This window comes from Passer montanus, unplaced genomic scaffold (assembly GCF_014805655.1).
Source record: "Passer montanus isolate IOZ18808 unplaced genomic scaffold, ASM1480565v1 scaffold6, whole genome shotgun sequence".
In the NCBI taxonomy this organism is placed as follows: domain Eukaryota; kingdom Metazoa; phylum Chordata; class Aves; order Passeriformes; family Passeridae; genus Passer; species Passer montanus.
Genome location: NW_024371037.1, coordinates 9544182 through 9569436, shown reverse-complemented (window position 1 = coordinate 9569436; position 25255 = coordinate 9544182). Strand labels below are relative to the sequence as shown.

The 25255-nt window shown below is 36.3% G+C and overlaps 1 protein-coding gene across 3 annotated transcripts in view; it reads right to left on the bottom strand.

Annotated features, from left to right (window-relative positions):
• The window catches only part of TFEC (transcription factor EC), an 88827-nt gene that overhangs the window by 6395 nt on the left and 57177 nt on the right, over nt 1-25255 (bottom strand). For 2 of the 3 annotated variants that reach the window (XM_039726983.1, XM_039726984.1), the window contains 3 exons: nt 12726-12840; nt 11817-11873; nt 7595-7670 (listed from right to left, as the gene is read on the bottom strand). In XM_039726983.1, coding sequence (XP_039582917.1) covers nt 7595-7670; nt 11817-11873; nt 12726-12840 — 248 coding nt within the window. The remainder of the gene's footprint in view (nt 1-7594; nt 7671-11816; nt 11874-12725; nt 12841-25255) is intronic. The other variant, XM_039726985.1, reaches the window with a different exon arrangement.

Sequence of the window (25255 nt, the reverse complement as noted above, 5' to 3'; positions counted from 1 at the left end):
GACAAAAATGATCTGTGCTGAATGCCACTCCTCACTGATGACAGACCAGAAAAATCACACTTTCATAACCATAATGACTAGGGAATTACAAAAATCATGTTCAAAAATGTTGAAACAATTTAAAAAACAAGTTAAAATCTACAGCTACATGCAGACCCCAACTCAAAAAAAAGCTTTGCAAAAAAAATTAGATTAAACCTATGCATTATTCAGGAAATAATGGTTTGACTTCCAACTTACAAGCAGCCTCACTAGCAACCAAACACTTGTTCAAATTAAACTATCCAAAGACTTTCATGTATCCATTTATCAAATTTTCATGCATTCCTTTAAGTAAGGTCTTGGAACAAGAATTAATTTTACTAAATTTCAGTATTTTATGACACAGGATGGGTTCATTGCATTAAATATATAGTTATATGAGCTTTACCCAAGCTATCTACTTCACTGCAAGATTGCTTAGGCTAAGCAGAAGGTTGGTCAAGCTTCTAGTCCCAAACCAACACAAAGCTGTTGTAAGAACACATAAGAATATGATGTTGGGAGAGACAAGCATTTTTTCAATACTTCTTCCGAAGACATATATGTACATGCTGTCATTTATGGAGAAAAAATAAAAAAATCATATGCCCAGCTATTATCACTTTCCCTCATTCACTGAATCATAGAGTATGCTGAGTTTGAAAGCATCCATCAGGATTAGTGAGTCCAACTCCTGGCATTCACCAAGATTCACACCATGTGCCTGATAGCACTGTCCAAACACTTCCTGAACTCTGCCAGGCATGGAGCTATAACCACTTCCCTGGAGAACCTGTTTCCAGTGCTCAGCTACCCGCTGGGTGAAAACCTTTTTCCTGATATCCAACCTAAACCTCCCCTGACTCAGCCTCATGTCATTTCCTTGAGTCCTGTCACTGGTCATGAGAGCAAAGAGATCAGTGCCCGCCCCTCCACTTCCCCTCATGAGGCTAAGCACCTTCAGAGATTTCTGCATTCATTCATCTTCTGAAGGTACAGTGCAAAAGCCAGGCAGGTACCGGATTTAGGAACCCAGACCACTGAGATTTTCCAGATGCTTCACTAGGGACAAAACCTTATGGAATTGATAACTTTAAGACACTAAGAAGAATACACAAAATTAGTCGTGATAAAGCATCACAGTGTTTACCCATGCTATAGAATTCAGGTAATTTGCAAGAGATTTGGGAGTAACGCTTTTTTTGGTCCAAAGTACTCAAATTGAAATGTCAGTTACTTCTGGACAGCACACAAGCTGTGAGGTTCCTGTATACAGGGACCTCGCCTCCTCTCAGTGCTGCAGGCCAGAAATGCACAGCTTTTGGTGTTAAAGGTTGAGGGTATCAGAGAGAAAATAATTGTTGTCTGTAACCTTACTGTCTACAAAGACAACACATAACACATACATACAACGTATGTATTCTGATTTAGACATTGCCTGGTCAAAAAGCTAGAGCAGAGGTGGGACTGGGAGCCAAGAGCAGAATACATCCCTCCCATGATGGCTGAATCTTCTCTTGGCAGTTCCTCTGCCTTCTCCTTCCTGTCCCTGTGTACATCTTGAGCAGGTGGGAGGACAGAATTTCTTTCCAGCATCCCATAGGGACTTTCTCCTCTAAAATGGCTTACCTATGTTCAGATTGTAAAGGTTAAAGAAGCTTTTAGTATGCATATTTTCTGGACAATCTTTGACTGCCATCACCATGTCACAGACTCATTTTCTTCACACCTCTCTGGAAAGTTAGGTAAAATACTGAGTGATCCCAGTTTATGACTAAATTTCAGTGGAGTTTGAAAGGCAGTAAAGTGTCTGTCTGTCTATGCCAGACCACTCATGAATAAAGCTAAATAAAATAAATAAAGTTAGCAGGACAAGAAAATTTTCCACTCCCATCTCAGGTATGAGCTATATATGCTATATGGAGAAATACAATCTGCCTTGACAAGGAGGATTAGTCCCTAATAAGTGCTAAAAACAAAACTAAGACAGGTTTGAAGTGATGGTCCGAACCTAAAGATACTGTACTATGAAATTAGAAATAAACCCCTAGCTGAAAAATGGAAATAATTGAGGAAATGTAACAGCAGTAGAAAAATCTGAATATATCACATATTTAGAAAATATTTCATGGTGTTTTCAAAAAAAAATTAATGAATTCAAAATCAGACAAGACTATTTTTGGTTGTTTTTTCTGATTGACATATGAATAAGTCATATATTCATTACTGCATTTGGAATATTTTTTTATTAAATTCCTTCATGTTACACTCAATATCATCTGGTGATATGGCTTATTTTTAAGTAAGAAACATTTTAGTTCATGTTGCCTTGAAAGTTTTTGTTTTTATTTCTATGGCAATTTCTTTTTTCATACTTTTTAATAAATCTTCACTGAAAGACCAATGCCTGGCTTCAAACTTCCAGAGAGATGGACCTGGTCAGCTTTTGCAGGAGATACATGTGGATAGATATCTGTTGTGGTAATATTTACATATCTGAGAGGGAAAACTGTAATGGAGAGCTAGAATAAAAATGCAGAGGTTACTATTGCTATTTAAGAGACTGTTCTTTAAGCTGTGTACACGTGTATGTGTTTGTGCATGTGTGTATACCCCACATATAGTTCTACATCTCTTCTCATATGTACATACACTGGTTAAATGAAGAATATTCTTATTAAATGGAGAATATTGAAGTTGAACCTTCCAGTGTCTGAAGGCAACATAGCAAAACAAAGGAACAGCTGGTGACCTTAGAAGTCAACGTGTATTTCACTTTGTGTCTCTCTTTACCAGGATCTAAGGAAAATCCTGAAGGTGTCTGTGCTGATTCTGCATCACAGGCACTCTTCCTTCATTGTAGCCCAGAGACAGCAGACACAGGACAGTGCTGCAGAGCAGCAGAGGCTCTATGCAGATGTGCAGGGCTGGAAGAGCAACAATGCAACTGGTGAGGATGAAGGCAGATTTGGGCTGGTAAAGGTGAAATTCCTGCATACTGATAGTCTGAAGTGCATCTAGCTCTGCATACCAGGCAGGCAAACAGATTCATCTATGATGGGAAGAAAAAACAACTCAACATTTGAAAATGGATTAACTCAAAGCACAGGAAGTGCATAAGAGGAATTCAGAAATTCTCTGATCAGTTCTTTGGTTTCTGTTATTTCTCTGAAAACAATGAATTCTAAATTTGATATAAGTAAAATTACCTGAAAAGTTATAAAAATGTCACTAGGAAATCATAGTTTTTGCTTTTTAGAGATTTGTAGATTGCGCTTAGAGATAAAAACTGAAATGAAAAACTCTACAAAGACATTTTAAGAATTTTAAAAATTGAGGAATCACTACCAGTTGTTACTAATTTAATTGGAAGTTTCTGTATGAAAACAGACAAAATACTTGCATTCTTAACTGTTTTGATTTTAAAAACTTAGATATAAGCCTACTGATCTTCAGATATGGCAGGAATTCTTCTCTTGATTTTGATCTTTCAGTTCTATTAATTTGCTTTGGTCTCGTTTTTTTTGCTTTTCAGTGTTTCATCATTGTTGTTAGGTTTTTTTGGTATTTATTTTTCTTAGTCACGATTTTTATTAAATGCATGCATGGCACTATCCTGTAAATACTGAAATACATGGGAAATTTTGCATTCAAGCCAAGCCATTTGAAAGCAGTAAGATGTTTTGTCAATCTGGTCATCAGAAATGGTCTCTGCAAAGGAGAATTTCTTCTTTATTCCTGTGTGTCCATGTGGTAGAGTAATTTGAAGTTTCTAGCAATCCACAGATATGTTAGTGAGTTTAATTAACAGATGCTTACCAAAAATAATAAGATTGCTATGGAAAATTTAAAAAAAAGTAAAAAACACATTAGGTTTTATTAGTCTCTGAATCCTGTCTCCTCCTAACTTTATCATCTGAATCTCTACAAAACTCAAATGCCAAGAACAAAACATGTAACACTCACCAAGCAGAGTTTCCTATATTGGAGAAACTAAACATGGAAAAGAGACTGATCTTCAGCTCATTTCCATTAATTTAACTTTGTTGAAGTCAAAAGAGCTTCACTAGTTTACAGAAGCTGAACTCTTGCAGGAATTGAGCACCTGGTCATCTAAGATCAGAACTAATTAGTAAAAGCAGTGTTTGAGAATGTCATAGTTACAGAGTGTGCCAGACCCATGCCAGTTACTAATAACAAATACATTTGCAAAGTTGAAACTGTGTTTGCAGAACATTTCTTTCCCTGTTTTTGAGAAATTATCTTTAAACTAAAGAAATTTGCTCAAGGAAGTACCTGGAAGGACTTTGTACTTGTTTTGAGGACTTGCACAATTGTGAAGTGTTTTATTCTGAAAGGGGCAGCAAGTTTCTACTTTATAACAGCATGAGTGTACACAAGATTTCCTTTGCAAGAAATGTGTCTGTGCTGGCTGCTAGAGGGTCTGTCCACAGACAGCACAGAGGTCAGACACAGGTAGATGCAGAGAGCAAAAAGGAAAGAGTGAGAGCAATCCATGCTTCTGCCCAAATCCTAAGTAGTTCTTGTAACATTCCAGTTCTGTAACATTACTAGAATTCTTTTTTCTCATGTAACTTTCTGGCAATTTAAGTCCAACTACCATTAAACTGTTCTTATGTAGGCACTGCCAGACTCCATCACATAAGGAATCCTGTTAACAACCTAAAAAGTTGATTCTGAAAGGTTGAACACAAATAGAAAGGCAGGCATAATTCAAGGAGCGGGTTACAAGTTTTTCAGGAAAATATGACTGAGTATTTCTGGCATTTTTAAATTCTGTTTTTTAATTTTGTTATTTAAATCTGATTTGCATTTCTGAATCATCTAGCACTTGGATATCTAAGAACTGAAAGTTAAACAAAAGAGTCATAGTTCTTTGTAACTTACACTTATCTTCATTTTCTAATGCTGATGAAGTGAACTTAAAACACCCATTCATTTATGTAATGTAATCCACACTTTTCATCATTAAATTAAGAAAAAAAAAAAAGAAAAAAAAAGTGAAAAGAATAGAGGTTTAATCCAGTCAAAAGAAAGTCCCTGCAGAAGCTCTGCAGGAGCCAAACAAGTTCACTACATAACCAACAAAACAAAAGTGAAATAAAACCCCCACACAGCACTTCTAAGAAATATAAAACACAAAAGGTTTCCAAATGGCATAAAAAATGTCCTTTTCTGTTTCTGATTCTGAATGTAATCTTCTTGAAGCAAGCCATCTGGGACAGGCATGCTCACCACAATGGCTTAGTTATAGTAGTATTTGCTCTTCTATGCAGAGGCTGATTTTCTTCACTGTCATTAGTCTAAGCATCAGTAAGTTTTCTCCTTTTACAAATAAGTTTTCACTTTAAAAAGAATCTTCTAAAATCAATATGAGGCAAAAATGTTATGTGTGATAAAATGTTACAGGTAAAGTATTGCAAGCCATGATAAATCTCTTTCTTTCAAAGAAGAGGGGGCAGACTGGGGGCACAGTAAGGTGTGATGAAGTAAAAAGCAAGAACTGAAAGACAGAATAAGGTTGCTGAGTTATGATTTGGCAAAACAAGACCATACCAAAAGGTAACAATAATTTTTATCTGCTCAGCCAACAAAACAACATGTTCAATTTAATATATTTCTGCCTTAAAAAAATATACAAAAACAACCCCTACTTACATTTCTTTGAATTAATTTATCCTTGCACTAAGCTATAGCAAAATTGTGTTGCAAACTGGTTTTCAAAAACCCTACATATTTTGATGCCTGTTTTTTTCTTAGCACCAACTTAAAAGCTTTTCAGTAGGGCTGTTTTCCAAAGGAGTACTGATTATCAGCCTTTTGAAGACAGCAGTCTTCAGAATGTGAGATACTTAAGTTCACCTTGTGCTTTTGCAAACATAAACCACTCTGGGTCTGGTCACACTGCTGAACTCAGCCATGGGTTTGCAAACTAAAACAAGATAAGGCAATGATTTCAGAATCTATACCTGAAACATTTTCATCAGGCAACAACACCAAAAACTGAGGGTGAAGCCCATCATCCACTTACTGGAGTAAAACTGTGAGTCCAGGTAAATCTTTTTAAGAACAGCTTAAATGATTAGTCTAGGTATTAATGTTTTGATTAAGTTCACAAAGTCAACCTGAATCCAGACCAAAACGTGTAAGTGAAACACCTTTATAGACAATCAAAAAATGCAACTGGAATTTGTACCCCATGCCCATCTCTAATTGCAGTATAACCAGTTTCTATTTTTGCTTTATAGCTGCAAACCAACAGTGCCATCCACTGTTTTTCTGAGAAATCTTTCCATTACTTCCCCAAATGGTATTGAATACTGAAAGACGCACCAGCAAAATTAAAACACTTCTATCAGTTTCTGCCTGCAATGGATCACATCCAAAACTTTGTTTAGGTATTTAAAGTGCTTTTTACTTTAATTGAGCTTTAACACCTAATTCCATATTAATAACAAAAAATCATGCACATTTATCCAGTCTTTGGTGAATGCTGCAGGAGCTGAGTTTGTGAATTCTCTAAAATGGATGCAGTATGTTAACTTTCTCTCTGGTGGCTTCACTTCAAATAAAGCCAACCTTCTACTTGTGTATGTCTCACACAGCTTTGTATTGTTGCAGAAATCCTTAATGTAATCAAAAGTTTCTTAGTCCTAAGGTTTAAAAAGCTGAAATATCAATAGATGTTGTCATTTGAAGTATCATGCACATCTGTATTGACATGCAAATGATAAAGACAAAATCTGTATAATCAATTTTATGCAAGTTACAATCATGCTGCTGCATTGTCTTAAGTCTTCCCTGAGAGACAAGAGAAATCTAAGGCTAAAGTTCTGCATTAAAAATCACTCTGAATTGTTATTGTTAATCCTGCAATGGGCTTTTCTCCAAGGCAGCTTTTTTTCTGTTGATGACAAATATAAGCTGTAAGGGAATGCACATATAGTTCAAGCAATATGCATTTTGTGTTTCTGTAAGTATATGCATTAGTATAAAATGACATTATTATAGCAATTATAGCAATTATTACTTTTTTTCTTGCATTTTAGGACTGGTGCTTTCCCTGCACTAACTTGAGAACTTTTGAAAAATGCTCAGTCTACAGACTCAAATTGATTTTTTTTTCTATTAGAGGGCAGACAGTGACAACATAAATTTTGTGTTATCCCACTAGAGGGCCATGGCAAGAGCTGAAAGCACCTCTACTTCCTTCTCCAGAGACACCACACAATTGTGCTCAGGAACAGAGAGATGGACTTTCTGTTGTTTGGTTTATCTTTTGTTTATTTGTTTGTTTCTTTTCCCTTTAAGTGGCAGCTTCTCTTAAACACCCTGAAATTGCTTTCATCTTATTATGCTTTCACATAAGTTTTTCAACAGGCAGGAAAAATCTGTCAAAGGTTTGCTACTTCAAAAGCCTGATCTGAGCCAGTGACCTGGTATGGAAGATTTTGTGTCCCATTTCTCAATCCTATAGCCAGTATACACAACTGTCTCTTTTCTCCTGTGTTAATACTATAAACATTATTATAGGAAAGACAGTTGAACTCACGGATCATTAGACTTGGGGATGAGTGTGCCAAGCTCCTTGATTCGGTAATTAATATTATACCTTCTTCTTCTCTCAACTGTTAAAAAGAAACATTTACTATTTTTATGCTGAAATATTTTTGAAGAAATTACACATAAAACATTTTAATTAGTTAAAAACATGTTAGTCAATGTACAGAAAAAATCTCCCTCAAATAGCAGTCCCAACATGAGCTCCTACCTGTCTCTGACTTACTTTCAGAACAAACTCTATAATTAGTACCATCTGTATCTTACCTTAACTACAGGGTTTTCCCCCATTTACAATTAGATTTCTAGAGAATGAAATAGTCACATATTTTCTATATGTGAGCTAACATTTCTTTTTTCCTGATGTTTATATATTCTTTCTCCACCATGCTCCCACAGAACAGATTTCAGCTTGGTGGAGTCTTGCTGGTGAATCCAACAGGGATACAAGACAATTCATCCAGAAATTGATATTTTGGCAGAACTCCTGTTACAAATCACAAGGTAACAGCTTCACTATCCCTTATTTACAATTACCAGCATTTAAACCCACAGAGAGTACATAACTACAACTGTATCTCCCTCACTAACACAGAGCAAGATTATGTCCCAAAAACACTTTACCCCTGTACATCTGTTTTCATTGGTGATGGACAGCACAGAAAAATATTTATGATAATTTTTAAAACATAGAGAAAATGAAAATAAACCCACCGTGGTTAAAAATATGAAATATATTTTTTGGATTTAAATTTATCCTTCTCCTAAGACAAGCTATGTAGGGTATCTTGGTTCACTTTGTAGTTTAGTTAGAAGAAAAAAAAAAGAAAATAAATGTCATTTTAAAATTAGTACCCCCTCTGTGTGCTCTCAGTTCACTTTACCAGCATTGTACTGGTATCCAGGCTTGTGTATGTGATCCTTCAGAAACTTCATATTTTTCTAGTGGATAGGTCCAGAGAATATCTCATTGTTTTGGGGAATTACTTCTATATAATTCTGACACAGGAAGTGCATTCAGTGAGAATGTAGCCCCATTAGGGTACTGCTGGGTGTCAGACCAGCAGTCTCTACTGCTGTTCTACTGGTGTCAGCTCACATATTTGTTCACTGCCTCCACTTTAACTCAAACCAAATCCCACTGAATAAGCAGGGTTCAGCTTTTCTCCAGCACTAACATCACACTGATCTCTTTCTCTTGTGCTTTGCATTCTGGAAGACCTTACCTTGGGCTCAATATGCCAAAGCCACTGTACTCTGTCATTCCAGCCCTGTCCAACCTAGCACATGGGCAGAATGGATACATGCTCTGTGTTTGGAGATGGGCCCTTAAAGTCTAACAGCCAAATTTTGAATATAAATACAAAAAGCCCAGTAGAGCTAAATTATAAGTGTTCAGCCAAGGGCACCCTAGTGGGTCTTCCAAGGCTGACTTCAATCTTCTCATAGTCATATGAGCATGTCACTTTCAGCCCCTCCATCTGGATCACTTTTAGTCCTCTTCTTCCTGTATTTAAAATGCTTTGCTTCCTGTCTGTGTGAGGCTCCCAGGTTTGTGTAGCAGTCAGCTGTTTCCTCCCTAGCAGATTCAAGCTCCAGGAACAACCTGAGTGTTGTTGTTTACTCTGATTAAGTACTCTACCTTGGTGGGGTGCATTATCTTGTCTTGCTTTCTATAGAAACAGGAGTTTCACTTAACAAATTAAAGCATCTCAGGTTTTTTGTGTGAATTCACATATTCAGAAGACAGGATTATAATCCTCCTGACTGTAATGCTCAGTGAGGCCCTGCATCTCATTGGAATGAATGTGCTGGTTCTTGTAGGAGAGCCCAGTGTACAAAAACACAGAGGAACGAAATAATTTAAAATATATATTTCAGTTGTGTTGGCAAAATTATGTCATTGCAAACAAAACTGAAGAATGTGCTTTAACTGCACTGTCCTATGATACAATAGCTGCTGCTTAATTAATATTCACACTGTGGACAACTCTGTAAGATATTCATCAAAAAATAGTCAACTAAGCATTAGCTATAAAACAAGGGAAAGAAAAAATATCTTTACAAGTGAACACTTGCAGAATTCCTTTTTCTTTGTATTTTTGCATTTTTTTCCTGAAAAGAAACTTCCAGTTGTTGCGTCAATGAGTTAGGGAGGGAGATTTTTAAGCTTGGAAACATGTTGCAATGGAACTTTCCTGATGTGTGTCTGAAATTTTCCAGAGAGATCCTGAGTTATCAATATTATTTCAATAATCAAATTATACATAAGCCAAATCAGAAAATTATTTTTCAAACTGCATGGACAGGATTATAATATAACATTCTCTGTTTGGAAACAAAAAACCCCAAAGTTAAGAAACATTAAATAATGTTTTAAACTCTGTGTGTTGCATGAAGGGGTTCCACTTCTTACATCAAAATCCCTTTTCATGTTTTCATTCAATATAGTCTTTCAAAAGGAACTTTTTTCCAGTGCCCTTATTCCTCCTTGTTATGAAAATGTACAATATTTCTGCGAAATGTAGGCCTTAATTCAACCTGAAAATTGAAAGTTTGTATAATTCCAATCAACTTTCAAAAACTGATTTTTCAGACCAACACTAAGAAACCTGATCCCCTTAAAAGAGTAAATCACACTTGATAAAGCCTTTATATGCAATGCATTATTATGTCCAAGAATTTAGATAGTAGAGCTGTATCCAGAGAGCCTTTGAGCTCTGCAGAGTACACCTGCAGCCAAGCCAAAAGAGATGCTGCCTGTCTGCAGTGGCCTTCAGTTTAGTTGCCAGTGGTGAGGGAAAGTTCTCAGACATTTCTTCTGTGATCAGGAAGGACTGTGATAAGCCAAAGCAAACAGTGGAGGCAGTAGTAAGACCTGGCATCCCTGATGTAGCTATGATGAGCCCCTCTTTCCCTTTGTAGCTCCAGGTAATCCCTACCCACCCCCTTTCTTAGTCCAGCAAAACTCCCCATTTCTGCCCTAACAAGACAGACAGCAGCTGCATTGGCATTTCAGAGATTATGTGCCAGCAACACGTCTAAAGATCTTCATGGTCTGTCTGTAACCCACAAAAAATTATAGACAGATATAAGGATGCCTTCTGGAAATTCTAAGCAGCAGAAGATTGTCCAGTGATTGCTAGCACATTTTGCCAGTGGATGTATACTTTCAGGAATGTAATTTCATGCAAGCCATAAGTCCCTCTTTGATTACTGGAAATCAAATAGCCAGAGAAACAAGACAGAAGTAAGAGAATAAAGATATAAATAGTGGCTATTAATTAATTACTAACTTAGGTTTTGATTTTTAAGGATCATTGAATCCAACTCCCATACTATTTCTGTTGGAAGAACTGGAAAGGAGAACTTGAAAATTTTAACTGCTTTATTCAACACTTTTCAAAAAGAATCCTGCAGCCTTTTTGTTTCAAATTATGCTTTAGAGGGAAAAATTGTGTCATTTTATAGGCAATCTCCCAGTAATGAAACTGATGGGGTTTTTTCCTATTCTATACAAATTAAAATGTTTTTTATTTTTGTAATTCTAATATTTAGACACTGAACTATGAATTTTACTGTTCTAAGACTGTTCCTCTAAAACCAACATGCCTATCATCTGTACATATCTGCACTGTTACCCTTAAAGAAAACAGGAGGGTACCCCAGATGACAGGGGTTATGGGGCTTGTGTGGCAGAGTCAGAACTTTGGTGAGTTTCACAAAGTCCTGCACTGATCTCCTTTCATTTCAATAACTTTAAGAGCTTAGCAACCACTTAAAAGTTATCTGATGCAAATTTTTTTCCTACCCCATCACCCATAAAGAGATACAGCCTCTTGCTTTGGCTCTTCAGTAAAGATGGTGTGAAGACTGGATTTTCAGTGCTGTTTTTCTCATAACCTGCCTCCTTTCTTGTCTGCTTTGCACTGTAATTCTTAGAGAAAACATCAAGTAAAGTGTGTTACTGTGAAAAAATAATAGCAGGAGATTATATGGAAATAAATTAATTGCAATATGCAAAGTATTTTGAAAGTCAGAGACAATAATTAATTTCAATCAAGAAAGCTTTATGGTCAGCTGTTTTTGCAGTCTGAGTTAGCCTGCTGAGAGCCTGGTCTAGGAGAGGAGCAGAGACGTGGTAGCTAAGGTATCATGGTTTTGCATTCTCCATACATTTCATTTAATGAGATGGAAGATGAACATATACTTACTGAGATTGTGGTTATCCTTTTTTTGTCTCTCCTTTGCCATTGCTCTTGTATCTGCTTCTGACAGAAAGTAACATTTATTAAAATAGTCCTTAAAATGCCATTCCAGTACTTCTTTCATCTTTTGAAAATGGCCTCTTGTCACAAAGACCAGACTTCCAGTCCTTTTACTGCATTACTTTTTTTATTATTAAAACAGATCATAGGCAAATCTTTATTCTACCAGTACTAAATTTTAAGCAAGCCTGGCAGGTTGCTTAACATTTTTAAGGCACTTTTTTTTAAATTTAAGAATGTAGAAATGCTGTGGAGGGGTATTTTTCTCCAATTTCCTGTATTTTACATCGGGATAAAACTTACAATACACTAAGGTGAATATGGATTTTCTATATCCCATAATGCAAGAGTTAATCAGATTTGTAAGATATTGAATAAACTCACTGTTTCCTCTGAGTGACATTAATAAACTGTACATGATTTTTTAGCATTCTTTGGATTAAATGAATGTAACTTTTAAAGTTTGTAATCTACTAATATAACTTTACCTTGAATAGCCTTATTGTAAAGTTTTAAAAGAACTATTTGTTCTACCCTGGGACAAATTTAATGGACAATAATTTATTTATATTGTTGATCAGAAGCCAACATGTGGAAGAATATACTGTTTTCTAAAATATTAAGGTTTTTAGATATTCATAAAAACAGGAGGCAAACATGGTTTCTGAATTTCTAAAGAGAAGAGCAGAAAAAAAAGATTCCTTGCTTATCTTTGTTCTTTTCCTTAAATGAAACCACAGACTGAAAATTCTCAGGAATTTAATTATGGATATCTTTTTCATGGATAAGATTCAACTTTTAAGACACACATCATCACTTATGCAGTTATATACTAAAATCTCAGAGTACTTTTACCTGTGAGCTCCCTTTTTACTGGTAGATTAGCTGGGCAAGAAGCATTTGTGAGACCCATATTAGCTGGTGCCATTCCCTGGTCACTGTTATATATATCCAAAATGCTGCTAGATAGCTTGAGGGGTAGAGAAGGAAAGAAGAATAAGGAAAAAAATTAAATAAGTAAAATAGTTAACAGATTTTTAAAAAAAAAACAATGCATGCAAGGAGCAAATATTTTTGTATATGAGTCTGGTTTTCTTTAGAAGGAGTATATGTACATATATCTAAAGAAAAAGATTCCTATTACCCAATATTAACTAAAATTGAAAGCAAAGAATCACTGTCTGCCATTTTTGTGGGCTTCAGATCAACAGTGATGACAAGATATGAGCCACAGTGTCTGTTTCTCAATTGCTTCCAAATTGCATTTTCTAAATCCAGTGTTGCTATGTCTGCACTTCAAATATCCGTTAGCCCGAAAGTCAACTTTACCACGCTGATTTTGGCCATAATCCCCAGTATGATTTTTTAACCACAACTCTAAACTCTGGACTGGTACTTCATACAGAGCCTGGTCTAGCAACATATTGAGGGACCTAGTTATGTGTAATAGTTAAAATTAGAGTGGAAAGAACATCAGAGAATATGCATTGAGAAAAGGAACTGTACTCTTGTCAGGTTAGACCAGATAACCTAATGGTTCTAATATGCATAGCATATAACCATGTATACCAGTATCGTTATTCCCTTAAAAAATATAATATGATATTAGCGAAATAAGCCCATAGAATGCACACTAAGTAAGGCTAAAGTATGTGGATTTCAGGTAATTGTACAATTACCTTTATTTGAATAACTTCACATACATGAAATAACTGTAAAATATGCAAAAGTTTACTGAAGAACAGTTCAGGCTTTGCTCATTTTCTATGACCCTATGACCAGGTTTTCAGCATTGATCCTTTGCAGTAAAACAAAAACTTTTTTTTTTTTTTATCATGCATATAAAATTTGTGCTGACATCTTTGGGGTTTTTTTGTGGTCAACACTCAAGGACTTAGAAACTGAGTTTGGGTCCACATGGCCAAGATAACAGAAAATAAATCCAAAAGTAAACAAAAAGAAAAACCAAAAACCAAAAAAAAAAAAAAAAAGTGGGTGAAAAATAATGTGGATACCATCACTGACTTGAGACAGAAAAGCATGAAAGGAAATTAGGAGGTATTTAAGAAAATTGCTTTTCATAGACAAGAAAATGTCTTGTCACAGATTTTCCCATCAGCTATGGATCCTGAAACAACCTGGAATTTTCCAGGCAGGTAATCAAGACACCAGCCATAGGTCTGCTGGGAACCAGCTTTTTTCAGACTTTTGTAATTTCTCTTTTTGTAGAGACTGTGAGCTTCATCACAAGTTATTTTGAATGGAGACAATTTTCTGAATTACTTTCTCATTGTGAAGTTGTTCCATGGCTGTGCTCCCTGTATTTTATATTAAAACTGAAATTTTAAATTAGCTCTATTTTTAAATAATGATTTTGTTAAATTAACTAATAACTTCACTAGATCATCTGATAATCTGGTTTGAGTTAAATTCTCCTAGTTGTATTACATACTATTTAATGGAGCAATCAGAATTCTAATTGAACACACATAAATAACATGCTCATTTTTAAACTAGAGCTTTATTACTTAGGAAAACTGAAAATTCTTGAATACCATTAGAAATCACAACACCAAGTCAGTTTTGCAAATCTGCTTATACATTTGAGCTCTCAATGAAAATACTTTTTAAAAGAATGTTTGGAATTCAGATGAGTATTACTCAGAACAAGCTATGTTTAATATGCAGGATTTGAATGTTAAGAGCATTCTCACTTTAGGTACCTTTGTTTCATTCGAGGAGTAAACTGACAAGTATTACAGAATTCACTGCAGTTTTACCTTTGCATTTTCTTTGTTCCAGTGATAGGATAACTACATTACAAGAGTGAACTCATATTAGCTCTCATCATATTTAATTACTTCCTACATTCATGTAAATGAATTTAGTTTATTCAAATGATATGAAAACAGAATGACATAAAAAATTGAGAGTCAGTGTGACTCCTACACTTCCAGGTTCTAGAGGTCTTTGACAAGGATGTTATATGACTTAGGCTACTTTTTTTGTGAAATGCTAGGAAATAGTAACCACTGAAAATAATATAATCTAATAAATAATCTAACAAATGAGAAATACATATCTGTCATTCTTTATGTACTTCAAACAGCTGTGTACATAAGTTCAATAACTTGCATGAAACTGGTGGCAACCTTCAATGTAGTAGATTATCAATGCCATTAATGGAAGCACCAGGCTTGTTAAACAAAGTTTAATGCAAACATGAGATACTTAATTGATTAGTTCTAATTTTCAGACAGAAATTCACATTTATCCTTGAAAGACAGTCTATTCACAAAGCTACGGATTTAAATGACAATGCCCAAATCCAAAAGAAAAGTTCATGACTGGCCAATTTAGCTGGCAAGGAAAAAATTATACCAACCTCAAACTCAAATGCCTCAAAGTTCAAAATTGTGTGATAGTTCAAAAGAGCATGAGTAAATTCAACTTTAAAACACAGACAGACATTTCAGCTGAGTTCAGTTACACAGCTGGTGAAGGCAATTCCATAAAACTGCCCAACAATCCTCTCCCTTGCCCCACTAATGATGCTGTGCCTGATGCATCCCAGGACACAGGTGTCCCTCCTGGCTGCCAGGGCACTGCTGACTCGCATTCAATTGGCCATTGACCAGGACCCCAAGTCCTTTTCTGCAGCCCTGCTTTCCAGTATTCCATTCCTGAGCTTTGTACACACGTGCAGGGTTGCTCCATCCCAGGTGCAGAATTCAAGACTTGTCTTTGTTAAACTTCCTTCACTGACTGTCCAGCCCCCTAATTTGTTTAATTGTTTGCAGAGTGTCTCTGCCAAATGTACCATACTTTGTTTCCTGCAGATGCTCTCCAGGATTCTTCCCCTTGTCATTTCATATTTACCAACCATTAGGAAAACAGCATCACCACTCCACATGGAAATGATAAAAATTAAGCCCAAACCCAAGTCATTCAACTACTGATAACAACAAGCCTATCATCTCACTAATTAAAAGGATTCACATAAGCATTACTCCAGAAGGGATGGGCGGGAGGAAGAGACAGTGGGGTAGCTCTGCATTTTAGAGAGTGTTTTGATTGTGTGGAGCTTAATGATGGTTGCAAAGGTTGAAGGTGAGAGGATAAGAATCAAGGAGAAGGCCAGCAAGGCACTTTTCCTAGTTGGACTTTTTTATAGACCACCCAACCAGGATGAAGAGGCAACTGAAATATTCTATAAGCAGCTGAGAGAAGTCTTGCAATTGATGGTCCTTGTTCCTGAGGGAGACTTCCAACTTCTCACAAGTATTGTCTGGAAGTATAACAGCCTAGAAGAAACAACAGTGCAGAAGATCCCTAGAGTGTGTGACAGGATCTCTGGAGCTAACTTCCAGACACAGCTGGTGAGCAAACCAGCTAGGGAAGGTGACCGATGGATCTGCTGTTTGTGAACAGACAAGCACTTGTACAGATGTGACACTTGGAGGCCACCTTGGGCACAGCGATCATGAAACAATAAATACAATAAAACAATAAAAACAAAGTTTTTGTATCTTGGGGAAGTGAAGAGAGGGGTCAGCAAGACTTGGATTTGCAGAGGGCAGACTTTGGCATGTTCAGGAGACTGGTTGAGAGACTCCCTTGGGAGGCAGTCCTGAAGGGGAAAGGAGTCCATGAAGGACACCATGAAGGAAATGCTAAAGGAACAAGAGCAAGACATCTTCATGTGTAAAAAGATGAGCCACTGAGGAAGAACTGGTCTGGCTGAACAGAGATCTTTGGCTGGAACTGAGGGGAAAAAAGCATAGTGGAAGAAGAGGCAGGGAGCTAAAGAGGACAGCAACAATTTTGTGAGGCTATGCAGGGAAAAAATTAGAAGGCCCAAAACCTAATTAGAACTTAATCTGACCACTGCTGTAAAAGACAATGAAAAATGTTTCTATAAACAAATCAGCAACAAAAAGGGGGATAAGGAGAATCTCCCTGCTTGTATTGGATGTGGGAGAAAATATGGTGAGAAAGGATGAGGAAAAGGCTGAAGTACTTAATGCCTCCTTTGCCTCAGTCTTTAAGAGTAGTACTGCTTGTTCCTTGGGTACCCAGCTACCCGACCTGGGAGACAGAGCAGAATGAAGACCTCACAATCCAAGGGAAATGGGGAGTGCCGTGCTGCACCATTTAGACAGGTTCATGAGGCCAGGCAGACTGCACCTAAGGGCCCTGAGGGAGCTGGCAGAAGAGCTCACTGAGCCATCCTGAGCCATTGACCAGAAGTCCTGACTAACTGAGGAGGTCACAGTTATTGGAGTAAACGTGATGCCCATCTACAAGGTGGGCCAGAAGGAAGATGGAGGAACTACAGCGGTGTCATCTTGATGCAGGTGGCAAGAAATGTTATGGAAAGTTAGTGCCAATTGCACTATCAACTGTCTCTTTCTTCCGTGAATTCAGTAAAAATCTGAATTATATTGCAATGGCCACTATGTCACATAAGTGGCTTTGTGGATAAGGCCACTGGTGGTTTCCCTTTGACACACTCATTCACAGTTAATACAAAAAATCTCCTATGAATTAATGTGTAAGGAATAATTCTCAGTGTCAGGATTCAGGATCAGGAGAAGAAATAGAGAGTGATTAATGTGACCTGTTTTGGACACTTGAGTGTGTCCAAATGAACTGAATGATCTCTGTCTCTTATTCTTGACTCTGAAGAAAGTTTGGGGTGAATGTTGCAGGCCTCCTATATTTACCTTCTCAGGAAATCTCACTGGGCTCCTAATGTGAAAATTTCAAAATAAACTCTTACTTTGAAAATCACATAGGTAAAACTTCTTTTAAAATTAATAATTTTTCTGATTACCAGAGATTTTTATAATATACAGTCAAAAAATGTGTCAAAGTATTTTGTTGAAACTGTCTACCTGAATTTGCTCTGCATTGATATCACACATAGAAAATTCCAAGGAATTTCTTTGCCAATGTTACTGAACACTGAGAGCAATGTTATAGTAGAAAGCGGCCAATTTTGATACAACATGAAGAAACATACTTTTTGTCTGACAAAACAGGAAGTTCTTTTAGAAATGTAGACATCTGTAAGCAACTAATTTTCGAACTATAAAATCATATTTAGCATTTATATATTATAGAATATATAAATGCTAAATATAGCACAATATATTATAGAAATTGTGAATCCAAATATATCTAGCTGTTTGGATATGTATCAAAACTCCATACCTCATAATGCAATTTATTGCTTTTAGTGTCATTTAAGCAAGGAAAGTTTTTGCAGACCTGAGACTTCAAATACCTTCCAAGCCTACATTAAAAGATAAGTTTATATATATACATACACATATAATTTCACAAAAATTCAACACAATGTTCCTAAAGGTACAAATCACTTACACTTGCACAATTATACAATATGTATACAATTATGATCTTATAATTCTATAGCACTGTGAGACTTGATGAATTCCAAAGCTTTAAAAACCCAGCTGATTCCACCATATCAAAAGCATGTCATTGTTTTCAATTTAGATGTGGAAACACAGGCATTTGGGTATGAAAATTCCTAGGTACCAGCAAATCATTTATTTGCAGGTGTCATATTGGTTCACACCTGTGTTGTTCCAAGAAGTCCTTGTAAGTCACATAATTTCCAAACCTTGCATTCATGTATCATGTATATGTATCTAGGAATGTAAATGCAAGTGGCTTATAAGGAATGAGAACAGAAATATTAAAAATAGCAGAATATAATACGCCATCTTTCCCATTTCTGAAATACAAGCAGCTTTGGACAAAATATCAACAACCTTTAGCACAGCAAATGGTTAACTGGGAATAACCAGTGACAATGTAGTACAGGAAGAGAATAATACAATTTCTAATTAAAACTGCAAGGAGCATTGAAGAAAGCAAGCTGTAATTAACAAAGTTAGCATTTGGCAAGGACACTGGGGTTAACATTCTTCCTTTTGTATAAAGTGTCAGGGGATCTTCAATGCCTGTGTGCAAAGACTGGAACATGAGAATTTTCATTCATGGGGCTCAGTCCTGACAGATACTCAACTTCGAAGCTTAGACCAATTATAAAAGCAAACTTCAGCTGGACTACCTGAGTGAGTACACCTCACAGGCCTGTGACTTTGTGCTTGCTGGCAATGTCCAAGGGAAGTACTATGGAGGTCGCATCGAGAGAAGATTGCCATGTCCAATACTTGGGTCTGAACTGCTGTGCAGGCAGGATTGTGCAGCAAATACTAAGGGTTTATTAACAGCATGGATGACTAGGAATGGACATCTTTGTTCACAATTTGCAGTCTCTAATGCCAAGTTTGGGGGGTTTTATAAAGGAAAACATTACATTAAAGACATTGCCCTATGAAAGGAAATTATGTGGTATTCCAAATCTTATAGTATGATAGTTGTTGCTAAACATAATGTAATTTTAAGGAAGACTTAAACCAATAGCATTTCCATATCTTCCAAGAGAAGGATTTTGAATGCAGCAATAAAATGCATGAATACAGGTTGTCTGTGCCTGTAGTCCCAAAACAGGTCTATGCCACAACAGTGCTCACATGCACGATCACCTATTATTTAAGTATTTTTCCATTTTGGCTAATCTTGCATGCTGTGTTTGCCTTACAGTAAAATTCAAGTCTGTAAGGGTCATGGTTGTATCACAATCAGCATTACACAGCTAGAAAATAATAACCAAACCTTTTTCCAAACCTTTTTTTTGTTTTGTTAAAATAAAAAAGTTTTTAAAGCTTTTTTAGAATTTTCTTAATTTGACAATTCTGCTGAAAATTTCAGTGTAGACTAGAAAGCATTTCCTGGATATTGAGTTAATTTAACATATCATTACATATATTCTAGTACATGAGCCAATAATGCTCTGTCAAAAATCAATTAGGTTTCACATCCAAATATTTTTATTTAGAGTATGTAAAAAAAGTTGAATGATTGCAATTATTGTCAAAAAGTTTATCTTTTATTTCCATTTGTAGACAAATTTTATTTTCTGTTCCTTTAAGACATATGTCATTGTTTCACATCCCCCCCCAGGTGACTACTGGGAGTGAACATAGGTCCCTTGAGACTTTGCTTTGCTAATTTGGACAGGCTATGATTCTTCAGACAGACTTCCCATGCAATGATATGTTCTAACAAGGGCCTCTCTGTACCTTTTCTGCTTTGAATTAGTTTTTCTGAAGGGTGGACACCTTTTTTTACCTATAGCATTCAAAGAGTTTCGTGCCCAGTGAATCCCACACTGGATATTTCCTCATGTCTCTTGCAAATCAGTCTCATGATGGATACTAAGATCATATTTATCTCCTTTATGCAGTCCCATCATTTTGATGGCTTATAGTTATCCCCTGAACAACTAATGTAACTAGATCTTTTTCTGTCATCTCCAGTTAATGAGTTCTCAGCTTACTGCAGACATTCCTGTTATTAGTATTTAAATGAATGACCTTCCACTCAGTACTATTACATTCCTTCCATTTAGACCATTCTGTCATCACAGTCATATAATTCTTCCTCTATGAGATCCTCATCCTTCTCTGTATTGCAATATTTTTGCTTTCGCTACCTCAGTAAAGTTTGTCAGCATAAATGTATCTTTTTGTTCCAAGATCACTAATGAAAATATTAAGTAAACTGAGATCAAGGATTGGTTATTGGTAAACTTCATTAATATATTTTTTTGTTTTACATAGGAAAACTTTATTATCTCTTTAGCTTGCTCCTTAGCAAGCTGTTCAGTTACTTTCTAAATAACCTGTACTGCATTTTACTAAAATGTGTTCATACACAGGGTTGTCAACAGTGAACCTTGTATATGCAGGACTAGCTAAAAAATATTAATTCCAGTAGGAAACAGCTCTCCATACACCCAAAGGATGTCATTACTCAAGGATGATGCAGGGTGTGTTTATCTTTAAAAAGCAGACACCTGACATGTTCTAGTTGTCTAAAATGGCCAAACTCTAGGATATCAAGAGCCCTTCATCAAAGGTATCTGGACTGTCCTGACAGGTCAAAACAGTTCATCAGCTAGCCTGCTTCCCCTTGAAAAATGTGTATAGTATTCAGGGGGACCCCCCCCCAGAGTGGGAAAGGAATGACACATCTGACTCCATGGATAGCAGAAGGCTAATTAATTACTTTATTATACTATATTATTCTATACTATACTACACTATATTACATTACTTCTAAACTGAATCTGCCAAGCACTCAACTGCACTTAACTGCACAGAATCTTGTGAGTGTCTCATGCCTGCCCACCAACAGTCCTTATGCACACATACACACACCTGGCCCTGATAGACCAAGGAAACAAAACACCATCACTCTGGGTAAACAATCTCCATACTGCATTCTGCTTTGGCACAACACTGACACTCTGGGTAAACAATCTCCATACTGCATTCTGCTTTGGCACAACACAGACACAGCAAACAAGATAAGAATTGTGTTTTCTTTCTCTGATGTTCAGAGAATGTGAAACCCAGAAATATTCTTGGGAAGAATTGTGCCTTGCTTTTCTCTGTGAAGAGAAATGTGGCGACAAACGCAAACAGACAACAGGATAGACTGTCCTGTTATCCAGCTGCCATTTCTCCAAGGGGCTCGCTTCCTCACAGCCACACTCACAAGCCTGAGTGTGATTAGACAGGTCAGGATGTCCCCAGAAGGGACAGAGGTCAGGACCAGACTGCCTCTACCACACGTCTTCATTCTGCCTGGATCAGAAGTGCTCACCAAAAAAGGCAAGTGAGAAGCAAGTTGCAGGAAGCAAGTTGCTAGCAGGAACTTCCTTTGCTATCCTTTTTTCTGGGGTTAATAACTGCAGACAAACAACCCACCAAGTGTGCCTGTTTCCTGCAGCAGCAGTGTGTGGCATGTTTGTAAGCAGTGCTGTGCTATGCAGACCATTCTGAGGATTGTTGACACATGGTCAGCTGGCCTGTACTGCACCTGCAGGCTTGGCAAACTTAACAGGCAACCACAACACATGTGGCTTTACTTGTCACAACAAGAGAGCTGCCTAACCTGAAAGGCTGAGTATTGTATCTGCAAGAGAATATTTGTTTTGGTTCTTGGTAAAAATTGGTACTCTCTCAGACTGCATCTGAAACAAAAGATTAGTGAAATATTTTGTCATTTTCCACCCCTAAATATATCCCACTTAAATCATGTTTTCACTAGCTTAATTGATAGCAACACTTCAAGGAACAGTTTTGTAAAATGAGGCTACTTCTTCTTAGCCACAAAAAAAATTGGCACCCATCTATTTCAATGTGTTTCTTGCTTAATCATTTTAATTAAAGAAAAAATAAATCCACAAAAGTAGGAATTTTGCACAATGTTTACATTATTATCCCATATATGTATCCCAAATACAAAAATATCAATATGGAATTGTGTCCACAGTTCATTTCACATATGTCATAAAGTTTGTGGTTTTGATACTGGGGTACCAAACATAAAAACAGTTGATTGCTTGTCATGCCTTTACAATTTCTTCATGACAGGTAAACAAAACCTTTTTTCAATCTCTCAAGTTCACAGATTGAACTCAAAATATGCACTGAATTTGGCCAAAGAGTGCATTGATCAATAAATGTATATTAACACATATTAACAAATCCATTTTCTAAATGACAGCACCTGGTATAATGGTTATTTGCAGGTTTTGACAATGGGAAAACTGGGGCAGTTCTTGTACCTTCAGTGTGGGTTTTAATAAATTCTGACTTTTCGTCTTTTCAAATTTATTGCAGACAGGATGCATAATCTTGTAAATACAAGTACTAGAAAGACTAGTGTTCAGCTTTCTTTCTCAATTGCTGTGCTGCTTGAAGAAAGTTGAACATCAGCTGTATTATCCTTTTTATTTGTAAGGATGTGTTTACAGTATCAATTGCCAAAGAAGTTGTAGTATGCTGTTCTCAGAATCTAGAAGATCCCATTTAAAGCTAAATATTCTTGGTCTTTTTTGCAACTGCAATGCAAAATACATATATTTGAGTACAAATGGTCTTCACCAATAATGATTCAAAAATGTTCCATACATTATGCAAAGAGACTAGCAGAAAATACTATCCTTCTCAGATTTGTTTTCATCTGAACAAATTGTGTCCCCTTCTATATTTATCTTTAACATGTTTCATAATTACACAATCCTCAACCAGGGACTTAATGTTCAGATATATTATATCAGATATTATATATTATGCATGAAAACTGGTTCATTTTTTATAGTCCAATAATGATCATCAAGATGGTTCATTATTCATCAGAGAAAAATGAACTCTCTTCATATTCCAGTCATAGCACATTTCTGCCCTGATCATATTCTTAGAAGTCCATTGTCTAGATAAATGTCTGATCAAATATGACCAAGCAAAGGAATTTTCTGGAGAATCAACCCTTTGCATGATGTATATACTCTTTCAATTACTACCTTTTAATTGTATGTTTTGGCTCTTTCTTACTTTTCTGATCACAAAATTAACAGACACAGTCCAGAAGTTAAGTGATGCTGTGACAATGTCATCATCCAACTTGCAGCTGGAAATCAATTCAAAATACTACTGCCCACTAAACCCCAGGTTATGAAAACAAAAGATGCCAATTAAATGATAGATCTGTTAGCTATTTTACTATTATTTCACAAGCAACATCAGCTAATGCACTAATTCCTGGTTCCACCTTACTTCAATTTTGTTGGATACAGCATGTAAATGCATATATCAAATCATTCAAATCCTTCCTCTGAAAACAATGAAAAGCACAAAAAAAAGAGGAAAAATTAGGCTGAGGGAGAAGTGAAAAGCACATTTACTTATAACATATACTCTATATATTTTATGTTTGATATTATGTCCTCTGAGATATCATCTAACATCTAAGTCTCTAAACATAATGCAGTAAGGTTTCTGTGTTCTAGTGTTTCCACATGGGTGTACCATGCAGAATTTCATTTTGATTGAAAATCCTTTCTATAGTGTTGGATTTCAGATAAATTCACAAATTCATATTTCTAGTGTAAATATAAATATATATAAATATAAATTTAAATATAGAGTAGTCAGCTACTTAATAAACTACTTTACACATATATTAAAGGTCATTGAAGGCCTAGGCTGATGGAAAAGTAAGTGCTAAGATGATCATTAAAGCTGTACTTTTGGAAGTGTATTTATCAAAATGGACTTCGAGAAATCCTTGTTTTCCACAAGATAGCTTTGTCTTGCAGTAAAAAGCTTCACTGCCCCTGAAGAACAAAGTACCCACCGTTGTTGCCTCTGAGCTCACAAGTCTTTTATTCAACCTATGTAAATGCCATTGACAGAAATTCATAAAGTTTCTCTCCAGAAGGCATCATAACCTGTATGCTGCAGACAGCAGTGAGCTAAATATAATCTTCTTTATGGCCTGCCACGTCCTAAGGACTTCAAGTCTTGCATTGCTGTATACAGAGAGCAATGCAAGGTGCAGCACAGGCTTTGGGATAAAACAAAATCTTCTTGGTGGCCCCAAACAGCAGGAATTTGCTGGCAGTTTCTGCTGCACATGGGCTTGGAATTAATAAGGAATTAATATTGTGAGAGTTAGAAACCTGTTTTAACTATCCTTTTCTCTTACTACTGTTACACTGTTAAATGTTAAGGTCTGAGATAAAGATCATGTTTCTAAAAGGTACTTGCATACAAACAACTGTATATTTTTGAATAATACTTTCATTTCTGTCAGTTTACCTTTTAGAAAGAGAAAAACGGAGAGGAAAAAAAGAAATGTTCCCTTAGTTTCCGAGTTATGGAAACTTTACTACACTTGCATGAAGAGTGAGTCTTTTGGTTCCCTTCAGCCAGAGTTCTACCCCCAAAATAGAGAAGGATTAGTAGACATTGGTCTGTTAGAGTGCCAGAGACAGAGCTGAGCTTTTTGGTAATTTTGCACTGCTTTTGAATGCTGCAGCTATGTAAAAGTAGATCACAGTTCTTCTCCTGACCCAAAGTAATGCATACTGTGTTCTGTGAAGACCTTTCCTACAGCATGAGGTAAATTGTGCAGGCAAGGGGGCTCTACACTGCCCATTTCCACCTCACACTACTCAATTGTGTGAAATACCAAAAGCAAACCTTCATCTGACATTCGTATGACATTCAAAACAGCAGTGGCAGTGATAACAAAAGATACTTCCAGCTGCAGGAAACAGGCCTGAGGAGTTTTGAATTTGTGCTTTTCATAGTTAGTTTTTTTTGCAACTGAAACAACTGAAAGACACAATTTCTTACCTAACACTTCCATAGTATTGAAGGAAAACAAAGAAAATATTTGCTCACCAGTTTTATTTTTGAGGCGTCTATAATTTC